The sequence below is a fragment of the Seriola aureovittata genome, chromosome 18, assembly GCF_021018895.1.
Source record: "Seriola aureovittata isolate HTS-2021-v1 ecotype China chromosome 18, ASM2101889v1, whole genome shotgun sequence".
NCBI classification, from domain to species: Eukaryota; Metazoa; Chordata; class Actinopteri; order Carangiformes; family Carangidae; genus Seriola; species Seriola aureovittata.
In genome coordinates, this window is record NC_079381.1 from 21423349 (window position 1) to 21446473 (window position 23125).

Sequence of the window (23125 nt, forward strand, 5' to 3'; positions counted from 1 at the left end):
TGGTCGAAAGGCTGTGTCCGCTAGAATGTTCTATCACATTATTTTCAATATTACGTTTCCATATCTGAGTAGTAAATTTAGTAGACTAATACATTCACACTGAGTACTATATATTTTTATAGCTGGAAATCAAACATTGCTATAAAGAAATCATGCAACATTACCAGCAAATGAGATTAAACGGTGACACTCACAATATTTTTCTTATTGTCAACAAATCCCATGAAGATAAGTATCACTACCAGGTATTTTTCTGCAAAGCAAAACCCTGATTTATCTAATTCCTCTATAGTATTGACCTTGAATGTTAATGTTAACTATTAAAAATACATCAGTGGGCCTCACTGTTGCACAGGGTGACGTGTTCCTTCATTGTGATGAACGTGGGCGCCGTAATCTAGCCCACGTTCATCGTCACCCACTGGAGCACCAAAAGTGTATTAATCCGCCTCTGAAAATAAAAGGTCCCCAACAAGTGCCAGATTTACACCTGTTCAAATAATGTTTGAAAGTCCCAAGTTTGTTTTTTAGGAAATGATTTAGCTTGAAAGAAGAAGAATCAAATAGATGTTCAAGATTTCTTTATTTATTCATCCTCTTTGTTTTTAATTTCCTTTGTAAACACTTTACTAGGTGTATATATATATTTATTTTTAGTATATAAAATGCTCCTGGCCTTCGTTTTCTTGACTTGCTGCAGGTCCTCACACATGTTGGGTCAAACTCCTTTTTGTATTCGCAGGTTTAAGGCTGTTTTGTTTTTTTCCCCTCTTAAAAAGCCACATTTATTTCAATCTGAACAATATCTTCACAATGGCGCATGTGGAATTTTCTACCTATACTATGATTGTTTTCTCAGACAGATATTAAATGATCATTATGTTATCAAAAACCTATAAGCCCGATTGCTGTCAGCTCGGCTAATAGCTCCGTCCCGTTCCCTCAACCTGAAAACACCCGCAGATATCGCTTCAGCTAATCCCTGATCGATCAGGACCAACAAACAAACACTATCTCCATATTTCTTGTCACACTGTTGTATGATCGTTACACTCAGTATAATATGAGACTGAGGACACAAGATTTTCCCTTTCATGCACACACACACACACACACACACACGCACACAGAGCTGGTGTGCGGTGGAGCACGTTAAAACTGTCAATTGCAGGGGATTGATTGGGCATTGAAGGAACTCAAGCAGCCAAACAGTGGGTAATTTGGATCGATTGAGCCCAGCTACTGTGAGCGTGCGGCTGGAGCTGGTTTGGATGAATACAGACAAAGCTTTATGTTGTGATGTGTGTGTGTGTGTGTGTGTGTGTGTGTGTGTGTGTGTGTGTGTGTGTGTGTGTTAGGTGAGGGACAACACACCACAGGGTTTGTATTTAATAAGAAAAATTGCACGGTGCATCTGTGAGAACTTTCCACTGCCGCTCATCTCCACGTGAATTGTCGTTAAACCTGTGATTTTAACACTTTAAGATGAAACATTATTTGTGATTTGCTCTCTGTTTATGTCAGTGAAGTTCCTGTGTTCATTGTGCATTTGGCAAATAAAGCGACTCTGATTCTAATGTCCCTAAATCAATTAACTAATTAACCCATTTGGACCAACTTCAAACTAACAAGTCCTCTGCCTTTGATACTTCAAACACCAAAAAACTAAAAATAAAACGCCAATTAGTTCTGTTATTTTTATGTGGATTAAAGGACAACTCCGGTTTATTACAGCGCAGCTTTCAGTTGGTTGTGTTGGCCATCATTTCTGTTGCTAATAATAATATTGTACACAGCGCAGTGATCACCGAGATCTGGGAACACGAAGTTGCACACAGAGAAAGAAACACAAGCAGTCGGATTATGATACAGGCCGTGAACATAAATTTAGAAGAGAAAATGAAGACAAGTGGTGAAATGATCTGTCGTAAATATCATCACAGTTTCTATCACTGACTTCCTGCTTCAGTCCTGACAAACCATACGTACCTTAACCGTGTAATGAAAGATCGTTAAAGACATTTTAACGATGTAGATAATGATGATGATAATGATTATGATGATGTATTTTCTTGACAGTGTTGTTGTTGTGTTCCCAAGTATCTTAAACTACTTTGGTGAATGCGAGGCTACGATAAGTGATGGAGATGATATTAACAATAAACCCGAGTTGTAATAAACCAAATCACATAATTCCTTTAAATTAGCAGAAGACTGAGAGATTCAGAGTTGACTGACACAAAGTGTTGTAAATAAAAATCTCATTTTACTTATTTCCTTTTGAAGACCAATTAATGTTAGTTATTAATACTTACTTACAGTTTCTCTGGCTATTTTAGAACAAATGTTCAAATGCCAAAAGAAGGATAAATGTTCTTCATCCCCTTCCTGAATCCTCTCACCTTGATTGGACATAATTCATTCATAAAATAAGTTTCAGGTGGCGTCTAAGTTATTAATCTTTTAGTTTCTATTGACACAGAAGACTGGGGAGAAAAAGGTAAAAGCAGCAGAAGCCTGTTAGCGAGGCTGTGAAGGCAGGATTAGGAGTGAGTCCATGATGGCTCTGTTTTCAGAGGGTTTCCTCTGGAGCCTCAGCTCTGCTCTGCTCCGGCTGTGGAAAGAGTTATACAGTGAAATAGCCGAGCTCCACAGAGAGAGAAACACAGGCCGACTGGGGAAGCGTGGAGGATGTTTCTGTCTGTCTGTGTTCTTCTCATCCTTAACCTCCCCCTCCTCCTCCTCCTCCTCCCCTTCATCCTCCCTTCCTCCTGCATTCAGCTGTCCAGACTCTCTCTTCAGCATTTTTTGGCTTTACTTAACTCTCTCTTCCCAACTCACGTTTCACCCTCTCTGTCTGTCTCCCGAACCCCATCTCTCTTGATGCTGATGTTCTCTTTGACAAGCCTGTTGTTTTGGAAATATGCTAGTCCTTCATGTGTTTTTTTTTTTTTTTTTTCCCGAGGCTAGAGGTGTAGGGAATGAGATTGAAGGATAGATTTCTCACACACGGTGGCCTTGCTTTGTGAAGTAGAAAACACAAGTGGTGTGGATGCCTGTCTGTTCCACTCTGCTGCTGCCCTCCCTCCTCCTCCTCCTCCTCCTCCGCTCTCCCTTTGCTCCATCCCTCCCCACGCTGCACACTGTGCCCTTGTCACTCACTCTTCCTTTTCTCCCCTCTTTTCCATTCTCAGAGCGGCTGGAGCCAGAGGCCTCAGTGACGGTTTCCATGGGTATTGACTTCAGCGACTCGACACAAGCAGCCAACTTCCAGTTGTGGTAAGACAACCTGACATCCACTCATATCAACTCAGGTGTGTTTTTTCTCCCTCAGACTTTCACTTTTACATCTTTTTCTCTACTTTTTTTTTTTTTTCTGCTGCTGCACCAGATTCTTCATCACATCTGCTTTATTTTTCTCTTTCTCTTTAGTTCATTTGCATCTTTTCAACTCATTTTCATTATGTTTTCTGGTTCTCTGTCCCATTCTTGTGAACGCGATATCTCAGTTACACCTTTAGGAAATCTCTAAAGATTTGGTGCAAATGTCCACTTCGACTCAAAGCTGAACTGATTAGATTTTGGTGGACAAAGGTCAAAGTTCAAGGTCGCAGTGACCTTGTGAACGCAATGTATCAGGACCACCCAGAGGGAATTTCGTTACTTCCGTCACTGTGACATCACAAAAGATGTTTTTGGCCGTAACTCGCAAATACCGTAATTATAACACAGTTTGACACAAATGTCTAAAATGATGACATTTTATATCCAAAAGGTCAAAGGTCAACTTCACTGTGATGTCATAATGTCTTCACTAGATATATTACATGAGTCTGGACAGACAGGCCGGAGGAGGCGGTAATTCTAGTTTCCTCTCTCGTCTGTTCGTGGTTAATTCTCCTTTTCCTAGCCGCTCTGTGCCAGCGCTCCCAGGTGAGACATCAGTCACAATTGATCCCGGTTCACTGGGATAACAATTATTCCTGCAGTAATCAGCCCCAGCCCAAATCAACCTGCTGAATGCCATTGGCACCGCTGCTCAGCCGATCAATAACGTTATCAGAAAATCTGTTCGGGATGGGGGAATCGATCGGGGCCCAAAATGCCATTCACAGAGCGTGGTTTGCAAGGCAATCAGAAGAGAAACGTTTAATACACAAAAGTGCACAAAACACACACACACACACACACACACACACACACACACACACACACACACACACACACTCACACTTTGCAGCATGTGTTGCTCCCCATTCATTCAGATTGAGTTGAATTTGAAATACAGAGCAGAAGAACAAGTAATTTACAAGAATCCTGCTTAACTCTTTATGTTAGATCCCCTGTAAATAAGTTACTGTTCCTGTACTCTTGTTTGGTTTTTTTCTGCCTCAGCACCAAGGAGGACCAGTTCAGTGTGTCCATCCAGGCTGCCGTAGGAGAGCTCCTAATGCCCAGTAGCATGGCAGAGCAGGACTTCAGCAAGGAGCAAGGTGAGTTCAGGATCCCTCATGTTTAAAGGACATTGTCATTATCAACTTGAATGCAGTCATGTTGCATTGTTAATTTGCTCAAACATTTTTGAATATTGATTCGACTGTTAAGATGAATCAAGTCAGTCACAGAGGAAGAACCGATTCCTTTGCTTCTCCGTTGGCTGTAAATAAAAATTTCTTTAAATGTTTCAGACCGTTGGTGACCTTAATGTTTTCACTGATAATATCATGGTTAAAGAATAGGGCTGATGATATTTATGTTATTCTCAGCAAATCCCAAAAGAACAAAACCAACAATAGGAGGTTTTCCATCCAAAATTTGCAGATGTAACTAAATTTTAAGATAAATGTCAAAAAGGTTAAGGCTGGTAAAGTAAATTGAATTAATGTACGTTTGTTGGTGGCGCTAATTCTCCAGTTAGGTTTCATCAAACCACTGAGGAAGAAGAGGGTGGAACAAGATGTTGTAAAAACCCGGTTGGTTCCTTCTGATGATGTAAACCTTTAAAAACATAAAAGTGTGATAAATATATAGTTTCACTTAAAACTGAAATACTAAATAATCTCCTAAATTTTTTGCTGGGACTATTTTCGGATGCGGATTAATACCCATTTGGTGCTACTTAGTATTTCCAGCAGCACAGCGGTGTGTGTGGGACTGACGAGTTCAGTATAACAAACATGGACATGAACATGGGGTTTAGTTGACAATAAGAAAAATATGAAATATCATCAGACCTTTTATTTAAAGGTGATATAGTTGTTACAGATGTCGCAGCCTGACAACGATCTCATTTTAAATCTTAAAATCTTAAAATTAGAGGGTGAGTGATTTTTGCTCTTTATTCTCTGCAGAATTCAAAAATGAAATCAAATAAAATCCCAGCCCGTCTCTGCTAAACATTTCCTCACCTTTTGTCATTAAGGCAAAATGCTCGCCTCTTATCAAGCACTTAATGGTATTTCCTACACACACGCACACACGCACGCACGCACGCACACACACACACACACACACACACACACACACACACCTGTGGAGCTACGTACTATGGCAGCCATTGAGAGCTGAGAGCAGACTCATATCTGAGCCATCAGTGTGCTTTTAAGTGCCCGCTAAATGCTGCTTCTGCTTTAATTAATCTTCATGCGCTGTGTTTCGAGCTCGACTGAATACAACTTGCACTCAGACAAAAAAAAAAGGGGGGGGGGGGTTGAACGGAGTAGAACAGCTTACTTTGCTGGACCTTTTTCTCTCCGGCAAGTCGCTGCTTTATACAAATTGAGTGAAGGGTTTTTCATTTTATTTTCCTCTTTTATTTCTGCCTGACTTGTGCATATTTATCTCCATTCTTTCTTTCAAATCCTTGCTCATTACTGAGAGCACATGAACTGGTCTATTTGCATTATTGATGCAGGCGCCAATTCATTGTTTAGCTGCTGCCATTTCAGCAGTCATCAACATTTATTTTATCTTGTGTCGGCCCAGAAACCAGGTCCCGAAATACCCTTTATACAGGAGGTTACTGGGCATTTTAGATGTATAACACCTGACTGGAATTGTAATTATGTTTTAAGACAAAATATAAACATTGAAACCATTTATTTACCGGACAAATACATTGAATTTACAGCAGTAATAGAATTTAGCTCCATTTGTTTGTGTTGGTCCCTGTTTTTACGGCGAAACGTTTTGCATCCTCTCAGGTAAGCTCCTGGGCATGAATGAGACCTCGCAAACCGTCACCATGGCAACAGCAAACACCTCCAGCCAGGCCATCAGCAAGCAGGTCTTGTCTGTGGCCAACGTAGGAGTGGTGTCATCCGGCCAGAGCAACTTCCACAGGTGAGGTGTCAGGAAATTGTGTGTTTTTGTTGTTTGTTCATGCAAAATCTCATATCCAGTGAAAAACCACGTAGCTCCAGATTTGGGATTTTGAGTGTTCCCTAATTGACTTAGAACTTTTTCATACTTCTTAAGCCAAATGAACCATTTTTAAAAAATAAAAAAAACCCATTCAGATGACCTGAAAACCTCACTGTCTCTGAGATACGTGGTTTTCACATGACAGAATGGCTAAAATATATTGGTTGACAGTGTAATTTATCCAATTTACTCTTACTTAGCTGATATGCAACTTGATGGCGAGCGTGAGATGTTGTTTATTTCCTCGTCTTGACAGGCGTCGTATCTAACAGCAGCAAGTTCGGCTGAAACCGTTGATGTATTTAATCCCAAACCAGTCAAATACTTGGAGACTTGAATACAGAAATGGAGCATTTCACACTAAATGACAGGTGTTTACAATTTCTTGTCAGCTATTGGAAAGATGCACCCACAAGGCAATAAGGAGAGGGGAGATGATTTCACAGTAAATGACACAATTCAGTAGAATTAGTATTTGAAACGCAGTCTGCTTGTTTTATATTTTCCCATATTTTACAATTCTCCTCAATTTTATTAAAAGTGTTGATCCATAAGAAGATATATCTGACGTTTTAAGAACCAAAAATCATCTCAGTGTAGTTTTACATCTCCTCCAGTGGTGAGGACTTGGGGGTCTCCTCTGATTGGCTGACTGTTTTCTGAGTTATCCAATAAAAAATATAGCAGATTTTCAGGTAAAACACTCAGAAACCAAATCCTGCGAAGGTTTGATGGTGGGTCCAGGTGGGCGGGGCTTGGGGGCGTGAGATTTCACCAGATTTAAAACAATCGAACATCATTAAAGGAATAGTTTAACATTTTTGGGAAATACACTTATGGTTCTGGTGGAGAGTCAGAAGAGAAAATTGATACTCCTCTCATGTCTGTTTGTTAGATAGAAGGCTACAGTTACTAGCTGTTATTAGCTTAGCATAAAGACTGAAAACACATGCAAACAACCAGCCTGACTCTGTCCAAAAGTAACAGCATGCAAAAACCACTTTCTCTTGATTCGGAGGAGTAACTTTACTTAATGTGCAGATATCAGAGAAATATCCATCTTCTCCCAAATTGACAAACAAGTCCTTTTTTTTAAATAAAATGAGAACTTCTCTCATGTAAACAGTCACAACTGCCCTGAATCCCCCGAGGCTCAGGTTGATCTTATTGTCCGGCGCAGTTCAGCTTTAAGAAATTAAGGTTTTGCATAGTATGATGTAGCGTGACATTAGCAAGCAATACCCTTTGTCGCAAGGACCACACAACACATTGTTGACTCTAATAGTAGGAAGTAATTATTAGATATACCTTTATTTAATCAGTTATATATAGATAACAGTGAGCAGCATTCGTTTACATTCAAATGTGCAACATATACGCACAACATAAATTCAACCCCACAGAAATCTGATATTTGTGTAGGCAGCATTAAGAATTATTTACTGACCTTCTTCTTCATTAGAAATCACATTTTTTTGACAATAATTTGTGAGTGTAGTTTGTTTTCTCTGTGTTAGAGTGATGAGATGAACGTGTCGGCTGTGGCTGTGTTTCGTGTGGGGTTCAGTGAAACGCTGTGTATTGCGGGTATCAGAGAGTGAGAGCGCCTGTGTCGCCGCTCAGCCTCACACAGACATGCCAGGGGAATGCCCTGAGAAGCCTGGCTGTGTAATTGGTGTACACAGAGTGTGCTAATGAGCTTCCTCCTCTGTCACGCACACCCGAACACCTGATAGATAATTACACCTCCCTCTCTCCCTCTGTTTCCTGCTCTGTCTCTCTTTCACTTCATCTCTGCACCCCCATCTGTCTCTCCCTCCACTCCGCTGTCTCTCCTTCACTTCCTCTTTGTCTTTCACTCCATCCCCTCTGCGCCGCGCTCCGTCCTCCCCACAGCTTGTCTCCTCTCTGTCCGTCTTTTGGTGATAATTTCTTTATAGATTTGGGGGGTTGGAATAGACGACAAATGTGGGGGGGGGACGCTGGATAGATGCGGGACAGTGAGGAAGTCGGAGTGGGTAAAAAAAATAATAAAATAAGAAGGAGACGGTAGCACAAGGGCACAGAGAGCTGAAAGAGTGAGTGGAAATCAATGTTAGCCAGTGGGAGGGGCCTGCATCCAATAAGCCCATACTTCATTCAGAATAACCAATAACTCAAATGACTCCATGCTATCAATCTCCCCGCTGCCTCTGTGACGGCTTAAGAGGGAAAACAGTCTCCCAGTTTTCCCCTGTAGTCTTTTAATAATAAAGACACTCTCTCTTCCATATTGTCCCGTGGTTCCATGTGATGACCCGCTCCTTCACACCGTCCGTTGTCGGACATGACGCAGTTCCTCTCTTGACGAAATCATCAAACCTCTAATCAGCAGCGTTGTCTTTGAGAAGTTCCTTTTAAATCTGTCCCATCAATGGTTTTGATTTGGTGTCGGTGGCGGTGCAGGATCTAGATATTTAATTTAACGCGATCAAATGGTTACCTGGTGTAATTGTTGTTTTGTTATGATGCAACAGTTTGTTGATCGACGCCGTCTAATCAATGAATCGTTTAAAAAGCAAAACTCTGATCCGTTAACTTCACAACACATTGTGCAGTTTTTGTGTTCGTTGTGTTTGGAAACAGATTTCATTTCCATTTTGTGGCGTTTCAAAGCCGCAATTTATGATCAGAAAATCCTTGTTAATCTTTGAGAAAAATGTGATTATTGATTAATGTGATCAGTCTAATATCAGAAGCCGTGACTTCTCGATTCAATGGATCCCCAGTCTCTACTTCAAATTACACAACAGAGTTTAAATAAAGACATTTATTAGATGAATTAAATCAAATCTACCGATCAACTGCAACTCCTCCTCCTACATCCAAGCATTATTGATTAATCTGTTGATTATTTTTACCATTAATATCAGAAAACGGTTAGAAGTGGCCATTACAAGTTCCCAGAGTCAGTGGTGACATCTTTACAGGTAATTATTTTTTCAGAATAAGAGTCCACAACCCAACAGAGAAGAGCAACATTTAAAAAGCTGGAACTAGAGACAATTTTTTTGCCCATCGACTATTGGATTAATCAGATAATCCTGTAATAATCTCAGTCATGGTGTTTCCTGCGTGTTGCTGCTGCACATACTTTGAATAACACCGAGCAGAGTGATCGATCCGATCGGATACGCCCACTGAGAGCTTATCGCTGAGGTCACTCGTCATTAAATGTGATGTGTGAGGTGACCTCCACACTGCACCCCAGAGTCAGGCCTCTCTCATCTGGATCACACGTAGTATCTGTCCTGGGAGGAGGGACAGCTCGGGTTTAATGTAGAAAATATGGGATTTCAATATGAAGCCTGAGAATAACGGAGTTTGTGACTCTTTCAACTGACCTCAGGTACTTTGTGCTGTAGACTGCACAACTGTAGTTGACACACACACACACACACACACACACACACAGGTTTTGGTTTAACAAAGCAAACAGCCTGCCTTCCTCCCCCGTGCACCTCTGCATCCCTGCACTCCCCCTCTCTATCAGCAGGGTGCAGCACTGCTTTTCCCAAACAGGCGTCGAGGACGAGCGGAGGGGGATGCCACAGAAACACAGAAATTGATTGCTGGAAAGGAGGATGGCAATAAATCAAGCAGGAAAGCAAATGTAGACAACACTGCTCTTGTTTATGTCTAAACAGGCGGAATAGAATAAATGTGCTCTATTTTTCAGTCCGTTTGAAAGCAAATTTGATCGAATTTTGCATGCATTGCCAATCCCTCTGGTTAGAGACTAATTTCAAAAAAACAAAAAAAAGCCCCTTGATTTATAAGCTATGCTTTCTCTTTACTTTACACTGTGGTATAATTAAATTATGTTTCTTTAAACACTGAATTTTCCTCTTGTTTCTATTTAAAATTAAATTGACTATCACTTATAAACCGGACTAATTAAATGTCCAGCCTCAGATGAGAGGGAAACGCTCTGTGGAAGTGATGTAATGTTCGTTACTGTCAGACACCGATGACGTTGCGACATGCGTTCGCATTTACATGTTTGTCTCATGTTCCTTTTGAAGTCTCGTCTCCTCTTTCCCCGTCTTGTCCCTCGTCTTCTTTTCGGCCTCGTTGTTGTCTGTTGTTCGTTCTCTCTTAACTTCCGTGTCCGTCGAGTGCAGCACTGGTGTGTGTCCGTATGGCCGAGCTCTGGAGATGTGTGAAGGGGTTCCTGGTTGTAATTGGGGCTAATAGCTCTGGCCATCTGCCTGGTCTGAGCCTGCTCGCTCGTGCTCGTGCTCGTGCTCGTGCTCGTGCTCGTGCTCGTGCTCGTGCTCGGCGCTGGCTTCACTGACCAATCAGTTGAAGGAGGCTCTTCCACTTGTCCACCTGGCCAAGAACCAGGATGAAACAATAGCATCCAACTGCAGCCACCAAACAGCTGGCGTCAGAGTTTCTGATTTTATTTTTTATTTTTTAGTGAAAACATGATGTGCTCTTAGTCTTTTGTTTTTTTGTTTTTTTTTTTTGTTTTTAACCCTGACCAGTTCATTTCCAGAGTGTGAAAGGTGGTTGAATGTTTGCAGGGGGATAGTGTACTTGCTGTGGGTTAAATCCCGCATTCTTGGTCGCTGAGCCGAATCCTCGGCGGCCTGTGTCTTCTCTGTGTGAGGGTGAATGTAAAGGTGAAGCCCACTTTGTGTTTGCAGTGGCAGGGTGGAGGGGAGGCAGATGGCACACACAGGCTCACTGCACTGAGGAGAATCACAGATAATTGGAGAGTGATGCTTAGCCGCAGCCCTGCCGATCGATGCCAATCCGCCTGCTCTAAGTCCAGGGGTTATGCTTTGCTTTTCTTTCCATACACTGCAATTAATCCAGTGTTTAGCCCAGTATGTGAAGAGTGCAGGAGAATACCAATGACCCGTTTAAGGCGCGCTTGTCCCTAATCTTTCCCTTCTAGTCCTTAAAAATGCACTGATGTCGGTGTTAGATGTGGATGCGGCGCTGCTCTTTGCACCTTACCGTGCACAAACAGCAACGGGGAGAATATTTAAAGCGCACACGCTCGGAAATCAAACGCAATCAAAACACACTCTTGTTTCTTTCACCGGCTCTTATTCCCTCACATGAACAAAGGCCCACAGCAGCGTCTCCTGAGACGAAATGAAAGCAGCCTCAGGGTAGTGTTAACTGGCTGAGTAAATGATAGATTTATATCCTAAATCCATTAGCAAAGCCACAGGGACCACACAGACACCTTAAGCTGCTGACAGTGGGGGCAAGAGACGGGAAGGGGGGGAACTGGACAAGAGACGGGCGTGTATGTTGACTGCATGTTGAATGGCACATGTAAACAGACAGAGAAATACTTTAGTAGGATTATTGTGTTTGAGGGTTTTAAAGGTTTGAATGAAGCGCAGCAGAGGCCACGTAGTAATTTGGATTAATATCCAGCCCCTGAATTATTTAAAGAAGCGAGAGCTTAACACAGAGTTGGTATTTTTGAGAGAAATTAATCCTCTTCTTGAATGGCTTGTGTTTCCTGCTGAAGTGGCTAATATTTTAATTAAGCCTGAGGAGGACTCTCTCTCTCCTCCCTGAGAGCTCCCTGATAAACTCCCTCCCCTCTGTTGATGGTAATTTAGCAGCTCCCCAGAGACACAGCCAGACACACTGGGTTTGTGAGCCAGCACCGTTTCATTGTGTATGCACGTACCCTCTGTGTGTGTGTGCCCCCCCCCCTCCACATCTTTAACGTGTGTGTGCTAATTGGTGGATGTGCTAGTCGCTCCCGCTGCGCCGCACGGCGTTGCGGTGCTCTGTGACAGCGCCTGTCCGCAGGGCCGTCCTGCGGGGGCTCTTCACTGGCTTTAGTCAGGCCTAAGTGGGGCTCTTTGTGGGCTGTTTGTCAGGCCTAAGCGGGCTGCCACGGGGGGCCTTTGTTGCAGGGATGTAGTGCTAAATGGAGGCAGATGGCTGGGAGTTATCCACGTGAGGCTCCCGAGATGCGGAGGGCCAGAGGGGAGTGGGAGATGTGGGGCCCAGCTCAGCTCTGTCACCCTCAAAGAGGGTCACGGTGGGTCATAGCCCCTGTCTGCCTCTTGTTAGCGCTCTCAATGGGGACCATGTGCGCCCAGATTTGCCCCTGGTCTGGAGGGACGGTATCCAAGGAAACGAGGGGCTGAGAATTCTCCCGATGGCCCAGAGGGAGCTGGTGGGACGGGGCATCCCCCATACTGGTCCCAAGGCTCCCACACACTCATAGACACCCACAGTCCATAAAAACAGGCTCCACTGTGATTGACTGGCATGAGGGGGCGTGTCTCACCCCTAATGGCTCTTTAGTCAGTTGGGATAATAGACTGTCTGTTGCTCTGCTCTCTATATTTCCTGTCACATCATTTTCCTTCCTTGTCTCACTCACTAATTTAGGGTAATTACAAGGTGTGAGGTGTTAGAGAATTTTCAAACGTGAGGATTTATGGGTTTAGGGGAGAGCTGATGTTAAGCTCACAGGTCTCCGGCTGGGCAACACGTTTATGTCTTTGTTAAGCTGCTTGATGTTTGTTACACATCAGCTGTTCAGTCAACCATCGGCTGGCTTCGCATCTTAATGTTTTATGTGAATTTAAGACGAGAACGTTACGAGTTTTTCACTGATGAGGGGATCAGACCTTTTTTCTCATGTCTGTTTCTGTATAACAAGAATATAAACATAATATAATAAGTTAGTTTCATTCTAATGGCGTCAAATACCTGACATCACCTGAAACCTATCTTCTGCTTGAACCAGGGCGAGTGATGGAGCTTCACCTTTTTCAAGTTTTTTAATTTTGCAGATATTTCAAAAGAATTCAGCTTAAACTGTGTCCGACAGGTGGATGGAAAGTTTCTGAATTATATTTAGAAATAGTAAATTTATATTTTTATTTAGGTGTTTTTTATTATGTCTTTATTGTTCTTTATATCTGTATTTTTAAAAGTCGAACATAAACATTTGGAATATTTAAATTTCGTTCGTCAGTCCGTCCTGGAGTTTAATGAAGCCGACCCGGCGTGTTCTTCTTCACCTGCAGGTTCGCCGGGCGGACGGTCAGCAGTGGAGCCCTGGTCCTGGTGTCCCTGGAGATGAAGGAGTCCTCCACCGCGCTGCTCACCATCAACACAGAAAAGAGCGTCATGGCGTCCATGTTGCTCCGAGACCTCAAACAAGCCCTCGCCCAAGCGTAGAACTCCCCTCCTCCCTCCTCCCTCCCTCCCTCCAGGTTCTTTTAGTACAGGTAAAGGGGATCAACACTTCATTGAATATTTCATACATTTCATTTCTGTGGTTTGGCACATCCAGAATCAAGAAGCTGGAGAACTAGATCTCACAGAGAATGAACTGTAACCATGGAGATTCTTATTTCTGTGGTCCGTCACTTCGGAAAGGATTCGTCCTGAACCGTGGGAAAATCTGGAATGAAGTGATGGTCCCCTTTAAAAACACACAGAAGGCATCGTAGAGGTGATAATACTTTTCTTTTCTTTTTTTTTAAAAACGTGACACTGCCCTCAACTGTTTCTGTACGTTCCACCTCGTCCTTTTTAAAGTCGCACCTAAACACGACACTCCTCCGTCACCGAGAACGCCAAACCCACCGCTCGTTCACTGACGGTTAAAAATGTCACGCCCTGTGTTCACCCCCGATGAACTTTAGTGCCAAGAAAAGCAGAAAAGGAGGATTTCTACTCGTCACATCAAGCCGATCTAAACATTGTCTTAAATTTATAAACCTTTTTAGACGCTTTTCTAACTCCAAACTCGTCTCCGTGCCTGATCTAGTTTTACATTCCAGCCTCTAAACTGCCCCAAAATCACGTCTGTTCAAGTGCCTTCTACATGAAAATAATGTTATTTAGAAAACCAAACATATAGATTAGACTTGAATCGACAAGGTCTTTTTATCTGTATCGCTTTTGCTGAACAATAAAAATGAATAAATTTAAAAAAAAAAAAGTGAATTTATTAAAAGAATAGATATTTTTTTCTTTGTGTCTTGCTGCTGGTGACGCTCTTCAGTCTGATCCGGGCGTGGAAACTCCCGACTTCTCGATGCTGTCATTTATTGTCATTCAGCCGAGGCACAAAACTGTTAACGGCGAGCTCTGCTAATTGGCAGCCTGAGGCGCAAACCATGTACTCATGACATCATGATTTTGATGAATCTGTCACTCCACCAGCCGACATATGTTCCTCCCTCTCTTCTCCCCTGGTTTCCCCTTCCACCATCCACTGTGTCGTAGCCGTAAAAACCAGCGGTGGGCAAGAAGCACATCCACAGATCCACTGTAGATAATGACGTGGATGTAAGTGTAATAAAAATCAATGCCCCCATGTGAGGAGGGGGGTCATTTAACAACATTTATCGTTGTTCTGAAGATATTTCCAGAATCTTCAAAAGCTCTTCTCACCATTTAGAATAAAAAAAAAAAAAAAAAATATATATATATATATATATATATATATATATATATATATTCTCTTTGAAATCTTCAACCTATTTTTCAAGTTGCAACTCACATACATATGTTCATACGACGTTAAACCAACATTTTTATTTTATTTTATTTATTTTCTATTTTCATACAAAATAACGTGTAAATTTCTCCTCTGTCGTTTGATATGCATCACTCCTTGCTGCCTGTGTCAGGAACTACTGTCGCACCTCGAGGTTCAGATTTCATCTTCATCCTGCAGCAAACTGAAATTTTTATTTTTTTTCATCCAGATGGTGAATAAAAGTCTGGAAATCCACACAGAGAACAGTGGTGAGTGTTGTCAGACACTGTAGGGTAATACTGCACACACTGGGGCTAAAGCTGCTTGCTGATGAAAACATGAAATCCCTCCTCAGATCCAGCCCTGAACCGTTTTTTATAATTCAGTGTTTAATGAATTCAAAGATACGACAGAGAAAAGTAAAAACACACAGGCTTGTTTCCAGCTGGCCGCCAATGAACAGCGTCTCGTTCTTTAACTCAACTGCTGCCCCTCATGGCATTAATGTTAAGAGTGCAACAAGCTGGAGGAGCCGGGTTAATGTGGAGTAAAGTGCACTGAGTCTGTATGTATTCACTTCATGTTAATGTTCCGCAGCGGCAGACGGACGAGGACTTTGTGCGGCGATGAAAAGGCTTCAGCTTTTAGCAAAGCGAAGCCTAAAGACGGTTCTGCTGTGCTGCTCGTTGTGGGCTAAAGTTGTGCAGATGTACGTGACGTGTTTCGGCACGGAGTGGGCCGGTGGCGGAGTGTGCTTTGCGTCTGGCTGTCTTTTCTGGCTCATAAATAGCGTCTCTCTGAGGGCTGTGGTGAACACCTGTTAGCTCATCTGTCACAGGAGCTCCACTCGCATCCATCACCTCTCCCTCTGTACTCATTCCCTCAGCCAGCTGTTCCCATTACACACACACACACACACACACACACACACACGAGCGCTGTGTCAGGCCTTGCCAGACTCACACACACACACACACACACACACACGCTTCTCTGGCTTTTTTCAGCATCATACACATCCTCAGCCACAGAAGATTTCCAGACGTGTTTACACAGTTTTACAAGTTCCTTCACAAAAAGAAACACAGACAGAAAACAGAAATCACTGGATTATGAAACGGGCTGTAGGTGAAGTGCTGTGCTCAAAGCATCTCTCACACACACACACACACACACACACACACACACACACACACACACATTCTTTCACATATTTTAAGGCTTTAATCACGATGTTTCTGTCACAGAGAAAACGCTAACATACAGAAACAATCTGAACTCTTGTTAAACAAACGTAAAGCTCCAGTCAGACGGGATTAACGCTGTCGGAGGAGGCGGGCGACAGAATAACTTCCCCGTGATCCACAGTAAATTTAACGCACAGACGTGAAACTTCCACTTCCTGTGGACATCATTATCTGAGATGTTCCTCACCAATAAAACTCCAGAACCTGCTTCAGAATCATCACAGCAAAAGTTAAAGTTTTCTTCAGTATTACAGTGAATCCAGTGATAGTATATCCAGTCTGTAGGATTAATCTTCTGCGGACTGTAAATGTACAATATTTTTATAAGAGTTTTGAGATAATTTAACAGGACACACTGTTATTCTAAAGATAAATAAATATCAAATACATGTGCTTCCAGATTGAGGCACATTATTTGAAGCAGGTGTGGTGCAAGTGTAACGCAACAGGATTTTCACACAATCTGGATTCAAGATTTGAATAAGAACACAGGAATTTTAAAGTGGACTCCTCCAGTCAGTTTTTGACTCTATAAAAAAATAAAAAATAAATGGGTTTTAGCAGGTCGACAGTTAATAAACCATTAAATAAGAGAAACCAGCGGACGACAGTAAAGCTGCTGACAACCCACCACTCACTTTACTCCCACCATGAGTCTGAAAACACAATGTTCCACATTCTAATTGTTTTTAATTAATTATGAGCATAAACAGAAGAAAAGAGCAGCGAGCGGTGGACATGTTTGAACAGACAACAGAACCCTGCACTGTACACAGTGTTGGCTGATAGGCAGTGATTAGTGACATTACACTGATCCCTTTCTAAAAGAGGAATTCGTGTTTCTTTTATTAATCTACTTTTCTGATCATTTCCATTTGCAGGAAAATCTTTAGAGACGAATAGATCTATATTATCTCACATACGTTTGACATGATGATAGTTAAATCACCATAATGTAAATGTTACTAACGGAGGCTCCTTTTGATTCTCGCTTTACAGCTGAAATCGCAATCGCCTTGGCAACCAACGATACAGACAGTGTTGTAGTTTAGTTGTAGTGATATTACAGAGCTCCCAAGAAATCCTGAAAGTCCGGCACGAGTCTGGAGATGGAAATCCACATAGAACTAGCAGCGGGTCAAATTATTATTATGCTAATGCTAATTAGCACATCTTTGCCTGTGGATGTATTAAAGAGAGCTGGATACGACGCCGCCGCTCAACCAGCTAGCTTCTCCCAGTGGCCACTCGCGGTATTACAGCCAATAAATCCCCGACCACCCACGTCTGTAAAACTGTGGGTTAAAGGTCAGTTATCACTCTGATGAAGTGTTAGCTCTGCCGTAGCATTTGCACACAAGATCCTTTGTTGTTTGTAAGAAGATAATATCATTTTTAACTCACATTTTTTATTTTAGGGAAGATTTTTATCTGTAGCCGTCTTCATACTGATAGATTCACAAAGGTGTGTGTGTGTGTGTGTTCGTGTGTGTGTGTGTGTGAGAGAGATCCATCTCCCAGTGTTGGCACCTGCTATAATGGGCTCTGGGGAGGGAATGAGAGAACAGGGGGGCTGCCTCTCTTCCTCTTCACCTCTCTCTCAACGTCCCGTGCAGTGACAGCTTGATTTCATTCCCTCTCTGGGCTGCAGCACAGTGACATGATGGCGCCCGTTCAGTCGGTCTCATCACGGTCTCTGTTTGAAGAAAGTACAGAGCGGATGGAGGGAAGGTTTGGGGATGTGAGGGGGGGGGGGGGGGGGGGGTAAAGCAGAGGATCCCAGCTGATGAAACGCCTGTCTGACCTTACCACTGAGAGCAACTTCTCATTAGCCAGCGTGTCTGTGATCAGCCCCTCGTTCCTCTGACAGGGAGCCGCAGACGTGCAGCTCAGACACAACGACTTAAGTTCTGGATTTTCTCCTTTATTAGAAAGAATTTAACTTTCTGTCATAACAGTAATATTACATTTATATTTCATGACACCTGCTTAATCATGTCAGCTTCTCTTTGCTTTCAGCCTGCGTGAGGCGGGAACACGGCGCCTTTATTCCACCTTTGCTGTTCCACCTTTATGACGGCAGCAGAGGTAGTCACGTGACGTTGGTAAAATAGCATGGGATCATGGGAGTTGTTGTTCGGATTCCTTCAGCGTCTAACTTTAAGGCTCAGGGCCTCGTTTCCCAGAAGCATCTTACGAACCTTCTTACGCTTAAAGGTTCTCTCACGATATTTTTGCGTTCTTCCTTCTAGTCTTACATTTCCTCCCATGACTGAGGCTCTGGTTGTTATGACGACCGCGGCTGTGACTCATTAGGTTTTAATGCAACACCAACTAGTTGTGTTGGCTGAGTGTGTGTCGGTTATTTATACACATCTGTAATAACTGATGGAAACACGGGGTTCACATCCTGTCGGCCTTTAATAGGCTTCCGTGGCTGATGTTGATGCAGGAGCCATAAAGAGTTTTATAATAGTGATAGTAACGATGATAATAATAATTAGTTTTATTTTTAGAGCAGTTTTCAAGCAATGACAACAAAGTACCTTCCAGAGTTGGAATATTTACAGTACATATGCAGATTTAAGGATAAAAGAATTAATGCAGGAGGTTTAAAATGATATTTATTATATGATATATTAGAAATGAAAACAAATATATAGAAAGTATTCCGAGGGGAAGTTCAGAAAAGGGTTCTGTAGATTTTGTGACTATTTTTTGGTAGAAAGTTTAAAGAGAATTTTTATTTATTTGATGAATTAGATTTTTTTTTAGTTTTCTTAAATAAACGCAGCAAAACAAGCTGGATAACTATTTTAAAATACAAAATGAAAGGGAGCTGTGAACAACCACTTGTTATTAATAATAATCTACAGACTGTAGGTGGGAACAGACCAGGTCCGGATCGATGCAGTGATGATCAGTCAAACATAGAAGACTGAAGAGTCTTAAACATCTCACGTCACTGGAGTGAAAATAGTTTCAATAAAAACATTTTAGTGGATTTCATTAAAGCAAATGTGAAGCTGATTTTAAACGAGGTTTTACATTTTTGGTTGAACTGACCCTTTAAACAGTTGCATGAATAGAATCTGTCACTACACCTGCGTCCAGACTGATCTCAGTCTAAAACTGATTGTTTAAAGGCGACACAAATAGATGACAGATTCTGTAACTTTTCATTTCACAGGTCGTTAACACAGTTAATCCTCCAGCAACACAAAATGATGTTCCCTTGATCTGCTGAACACACCTTCCCTACAACCACGACCTGCGTGATGATGGGAGAAAAAAACCCCCCAAAAAACTGTCATATCCACACAAATACAATTTCTTCCCCCCAAAACAATCAGTGTGTAACTCCAGCAGACCCATGGGAACAGTAATTGTGGTGATTATGCTTAAATTGATGTTTCACAGTTATTCCTGTGTCTCCTGTATTGTAATTACATTTTTTTTTTCCTCTACTGAAGTTTCTTTTAAATGCTTCTTTGGAGCATGGAGACTAATGACTACATGTTTCCCCACTGAAACGTTCAATCAGCGGCTCATTAGAGGGACAGACACATTCAGCACTGCTGATTTGATTTTTCACTTTCCTTTTTGGTGTCCCACATTTATCAGTCTGCGGTCCGGAGGAGACGAGGAGGGCGAGGTTTCCGTCAGGTTACCTGGCGCACACTGAAACGCTCCAAAGCGTTCAACAGATATTTCCCAGTGAAAGGAGACATTTATTCCTCAGTGACATTTTGCCAAAATTAGTATTAAAACAATAATTAGCTTTAAATGTAAGTTTATAGACATCATATTCTTTCAAAACACTAGCTGCGAGTTCGCTGTGGCTCTGCAGCTTTATGCACTGATCTGGTTTACGCTGTCACTCAGAGAGCAAGGAAAAACTAATCACTGCAAATTCTTTGAAAGGCTGTGCTTTCATGACATTGTTTACTTTCCATTTTTGTGTCCTTTTTTAAAAGGGAGCACAGTTCTCCGAGGCTCGTCTCGCAGGTGCATTTAACAATTGACTCATGCTTACGCTGCCGCTGCTGTCGTGAAAGCATGCACAAAAGAAAACACAGAGAAAGAGCATTTATGGTCAGTCGGCAAAGGGAAAAGAAAAAAAAAACCTCACCAGCCTTTAATTAGCATTTGATTGCACTTTAAAAACCACTCAAGTGCATTAAAAAGTGATCACACAGTCAAAATGCAGATTGGCTTCATTAATAGTGACTAGGAGGTAAAAAGCTTGAGTGTGTGGATTCGCACAGAGGTAAACACGTTCTGCACCCGGCTGCACGCTCCTCTGCTGTGATTTATTTGTGATACAGCTTCAGGGCTGTTGACAGGTTAAAATGAGTTAATATAAGTTAATAAGTTAAAAGGGGTGAGGGGAAGGTGAGTGCTGTTAAAGTGCTCCGCCGTCCTATTCGCCACCAATTTGCCCCCATAAAGGCCTGCACTAAAACCGACTCCCATCCGACATAGTGGCATATTAGTGGTGCAAGAGACACATAAACCGCAGTGATTCACGCACACAAAAGCCCCTCGCACAAAGTCTCCAGACGCCCCTAATGAAGACCTGCATGTGACGGCGGGCGCACAATAAAGCACAGCGAGCAGAGTGCCAGGCCGCTCCGCATCTGCATCATCCTCCATCCTCTCAATGATTATAAAAAGCCAGAGTGCCTCTCTCTCTCTCTCCATCTCTGTGTGTGTGTGTGTGTGTGTGTGTGTGTGTGTGTGTGTGTGTGTGTGTGTGTGTGTGTGTGTGTGTTTTGAATGAATGCACTCTTCATTCAAGGAATTGACTTGCATTTAGGAAACTTAATCTGCCTTTGTTTTTTTTTCTCCATGATTTGCAGACTCAACACGGTCGCATCTGCTGATTTGATCTCGTTGCGTGGAGTTTTTCCGTCCTTTAGGAGAACGCTGCTCGCCATAATTCCTTAATGATTCGTGATAATTAGAGCTGCAGTGATTAGTGGTTCGACAGAATCGTAGCAGGCGGCAAGAATCTTTTATAAACATTTAATCGTTTCACATTTGCTGCTTTTCTTTGTCTGGGATCATAGTCAATTGAATATCTTCAAAAACGAGACGTGGTGATGACACCTTGAACTTTGGGAAACTGTGATCAGCATTTTGCACAATTTTCTGATATTTTAAACGACTACAAACAGCTGATCAGCTGCTTGTGCAAACAGCTGTTATTGTGCAGCCTGGAAAAAACAGATACTGGTCGATGATGATTATAATAATAATAATACTAAGAGATATGATGGTTCCAGCTTTCTCAGATCTTGTTGACCCTTCAGCAGACATATTGCCATCCAGCACTTTATCAGGAACAACGTACTAATACTGGGCCGGACTCTCCCGCCTCCCAAAGCTGTTCTACTGGATCCAGGTCTGGAGACTGGGGAGGTCACTGAAGTTCACCGCCCGTAATACACCCAACCTTTTCCCCCTTTTACTTCTTATGCAGCTGTCAGGTCAGAAACATCCTCTTATTACATACATGATACTGTGTGACAGCATCACGCAGGAGTTTGCATTTACATCTGGTTGTTTTAACTCTTCATTGAAGCCCCGTAGTAAGTTTACGTTGGCTGCTCCCCGTGAGTTTGGAATAACAGACCAACCAGAGCATCAGTGTGAAGTTAATACTGTATGACAGTTGTATGTTAACATGCTAATAAGTCACAAGTATTGATTTAAAAAAAGTGTCAATTATTTAATGGATTTCAAAGAAAGTTAGAATAATGTCACAACAGGAAAAACACTGCGAACCTCTTCTGTGATCGGAGCTGAAACGCACCTATTAATCAATGACAGAAGAATAATCAGCAACAAAATCATTTATCGAGAGAAGATTTAATGGTTCCAGCAGCTCAAGTGTTTGATGTTTGTGAGGTTTCAGACTCTTGGTGTGAGACGTACGTGTCGCTGACATCTGAATGATTTATCAATGAGTGGGGGGGGAAAGTAACCAACGGAATAATCAGCAATTAAAATAATCATCAGCTGCTGCCGCCGCAGTTAAAGTGACTCCACACCTGTTGTCAAGTTTAAAGTTGCTGCAGCGGAAGGAGGCGGAGACAAATACCTCAACAAATACACAATAACAATACGTCTGTGTTTGTGGACCTAATGATCCGTTTCTATGGCAACTGTCAGACGCTGATTTAATGCTTTTTTTTATTTACATACAGTTTATGGACTTTAGATTCTTTTTGGACAGAATAACATACAAGGTGAAACTGGATTAAATGATCAGTCGTTAAACAAGCAGGAAACTAATAGACTTTAATTTTTATAATTGATTAATCGTTTGTCATTTATCAAACAAAATAATTACAGGTTCCAGTTTCTCAGCTGTGAGGATTTTGCTGCTTTTGTTTATGTCTGTAATTTTAATATAAGCACTCAGATCCTTCACTTGTGTAAAAGTACCAATATCACGATGTAAAAATACTCCATTACAAGTAAAAAGTCCTGCTCAAATAATAAAAATAATAAAACGTATCATCAGCAAAATATAAAGTATCAAAGTAAAACATATTCTCCTGATGTAGCTGCTGCAGGTGGAGCTGCTTTTAACCTCTTTACATAGGATGTACAGTTCAGTCCAGTGGTTCCCAGTCTAGGGGTCGGGCCCCTCCAAAGGGCCAGAAGATAAGTCTGAGGGGTCGTCAGATGACTCATGGGAGAGGAGAGAAGACATATATTCGTTTTCAATTTACTCACTTTTCTCTAATTTTTGCTTTTTGGTGGAACATTGTTTGATTTTTCGTCTTTGGGTCGAGGTCTTTGGATTGAGAACCACTGGCTCAATCTGTAACGTGCTGTATTTTATGAGTTTATCATGTTCTTTCATCTGAAAATCAAGCTGTCCGATAAATGCAGTAAAAGTATAAATAAAACAGCA

General features: G+C 42.0%; 1 protein-coding gene across 3 annotated transcripts in view; it reads left to right on the plus strand.

The window, feature by feature from the left end:
* The window catches only part of ap3b1a (adaptor related protein complex 3 subunit beta 1a), a 71227-nt gene that overhangs the window by 40913 nt on the left and 7189 nt on the right, over positions 1 to 23125 (plus strand). For 2 of the 3 annotated variants that reach the window (XM_056403780.1, XM_056403779.1), the window contains exons 24-27: positions 3195 to 3279; positions 4396 to 4493; positions 6204 to 6342; positions 13485 to 13939. In XM_056403780.1, the coding sequence (XP_056259755.1) occupies positions 3195 to 3279; positions 4396 to 4493; positions 6204 to 6342; positions 13485 to 13638 (476 nt within the window). In that variant the 3' untranslated portion in view covers positions 13639 to 13939. Of the gene's footprint in view, positions 1 to 3194; positions 3280 to 4395; positions 4494 to 6203; positions 6343 to 13484; positions 13940 to 23125 lie in introns of those variants that run through there. The other variant, XR_008830308.1, reaches the window with a different exon arrangement.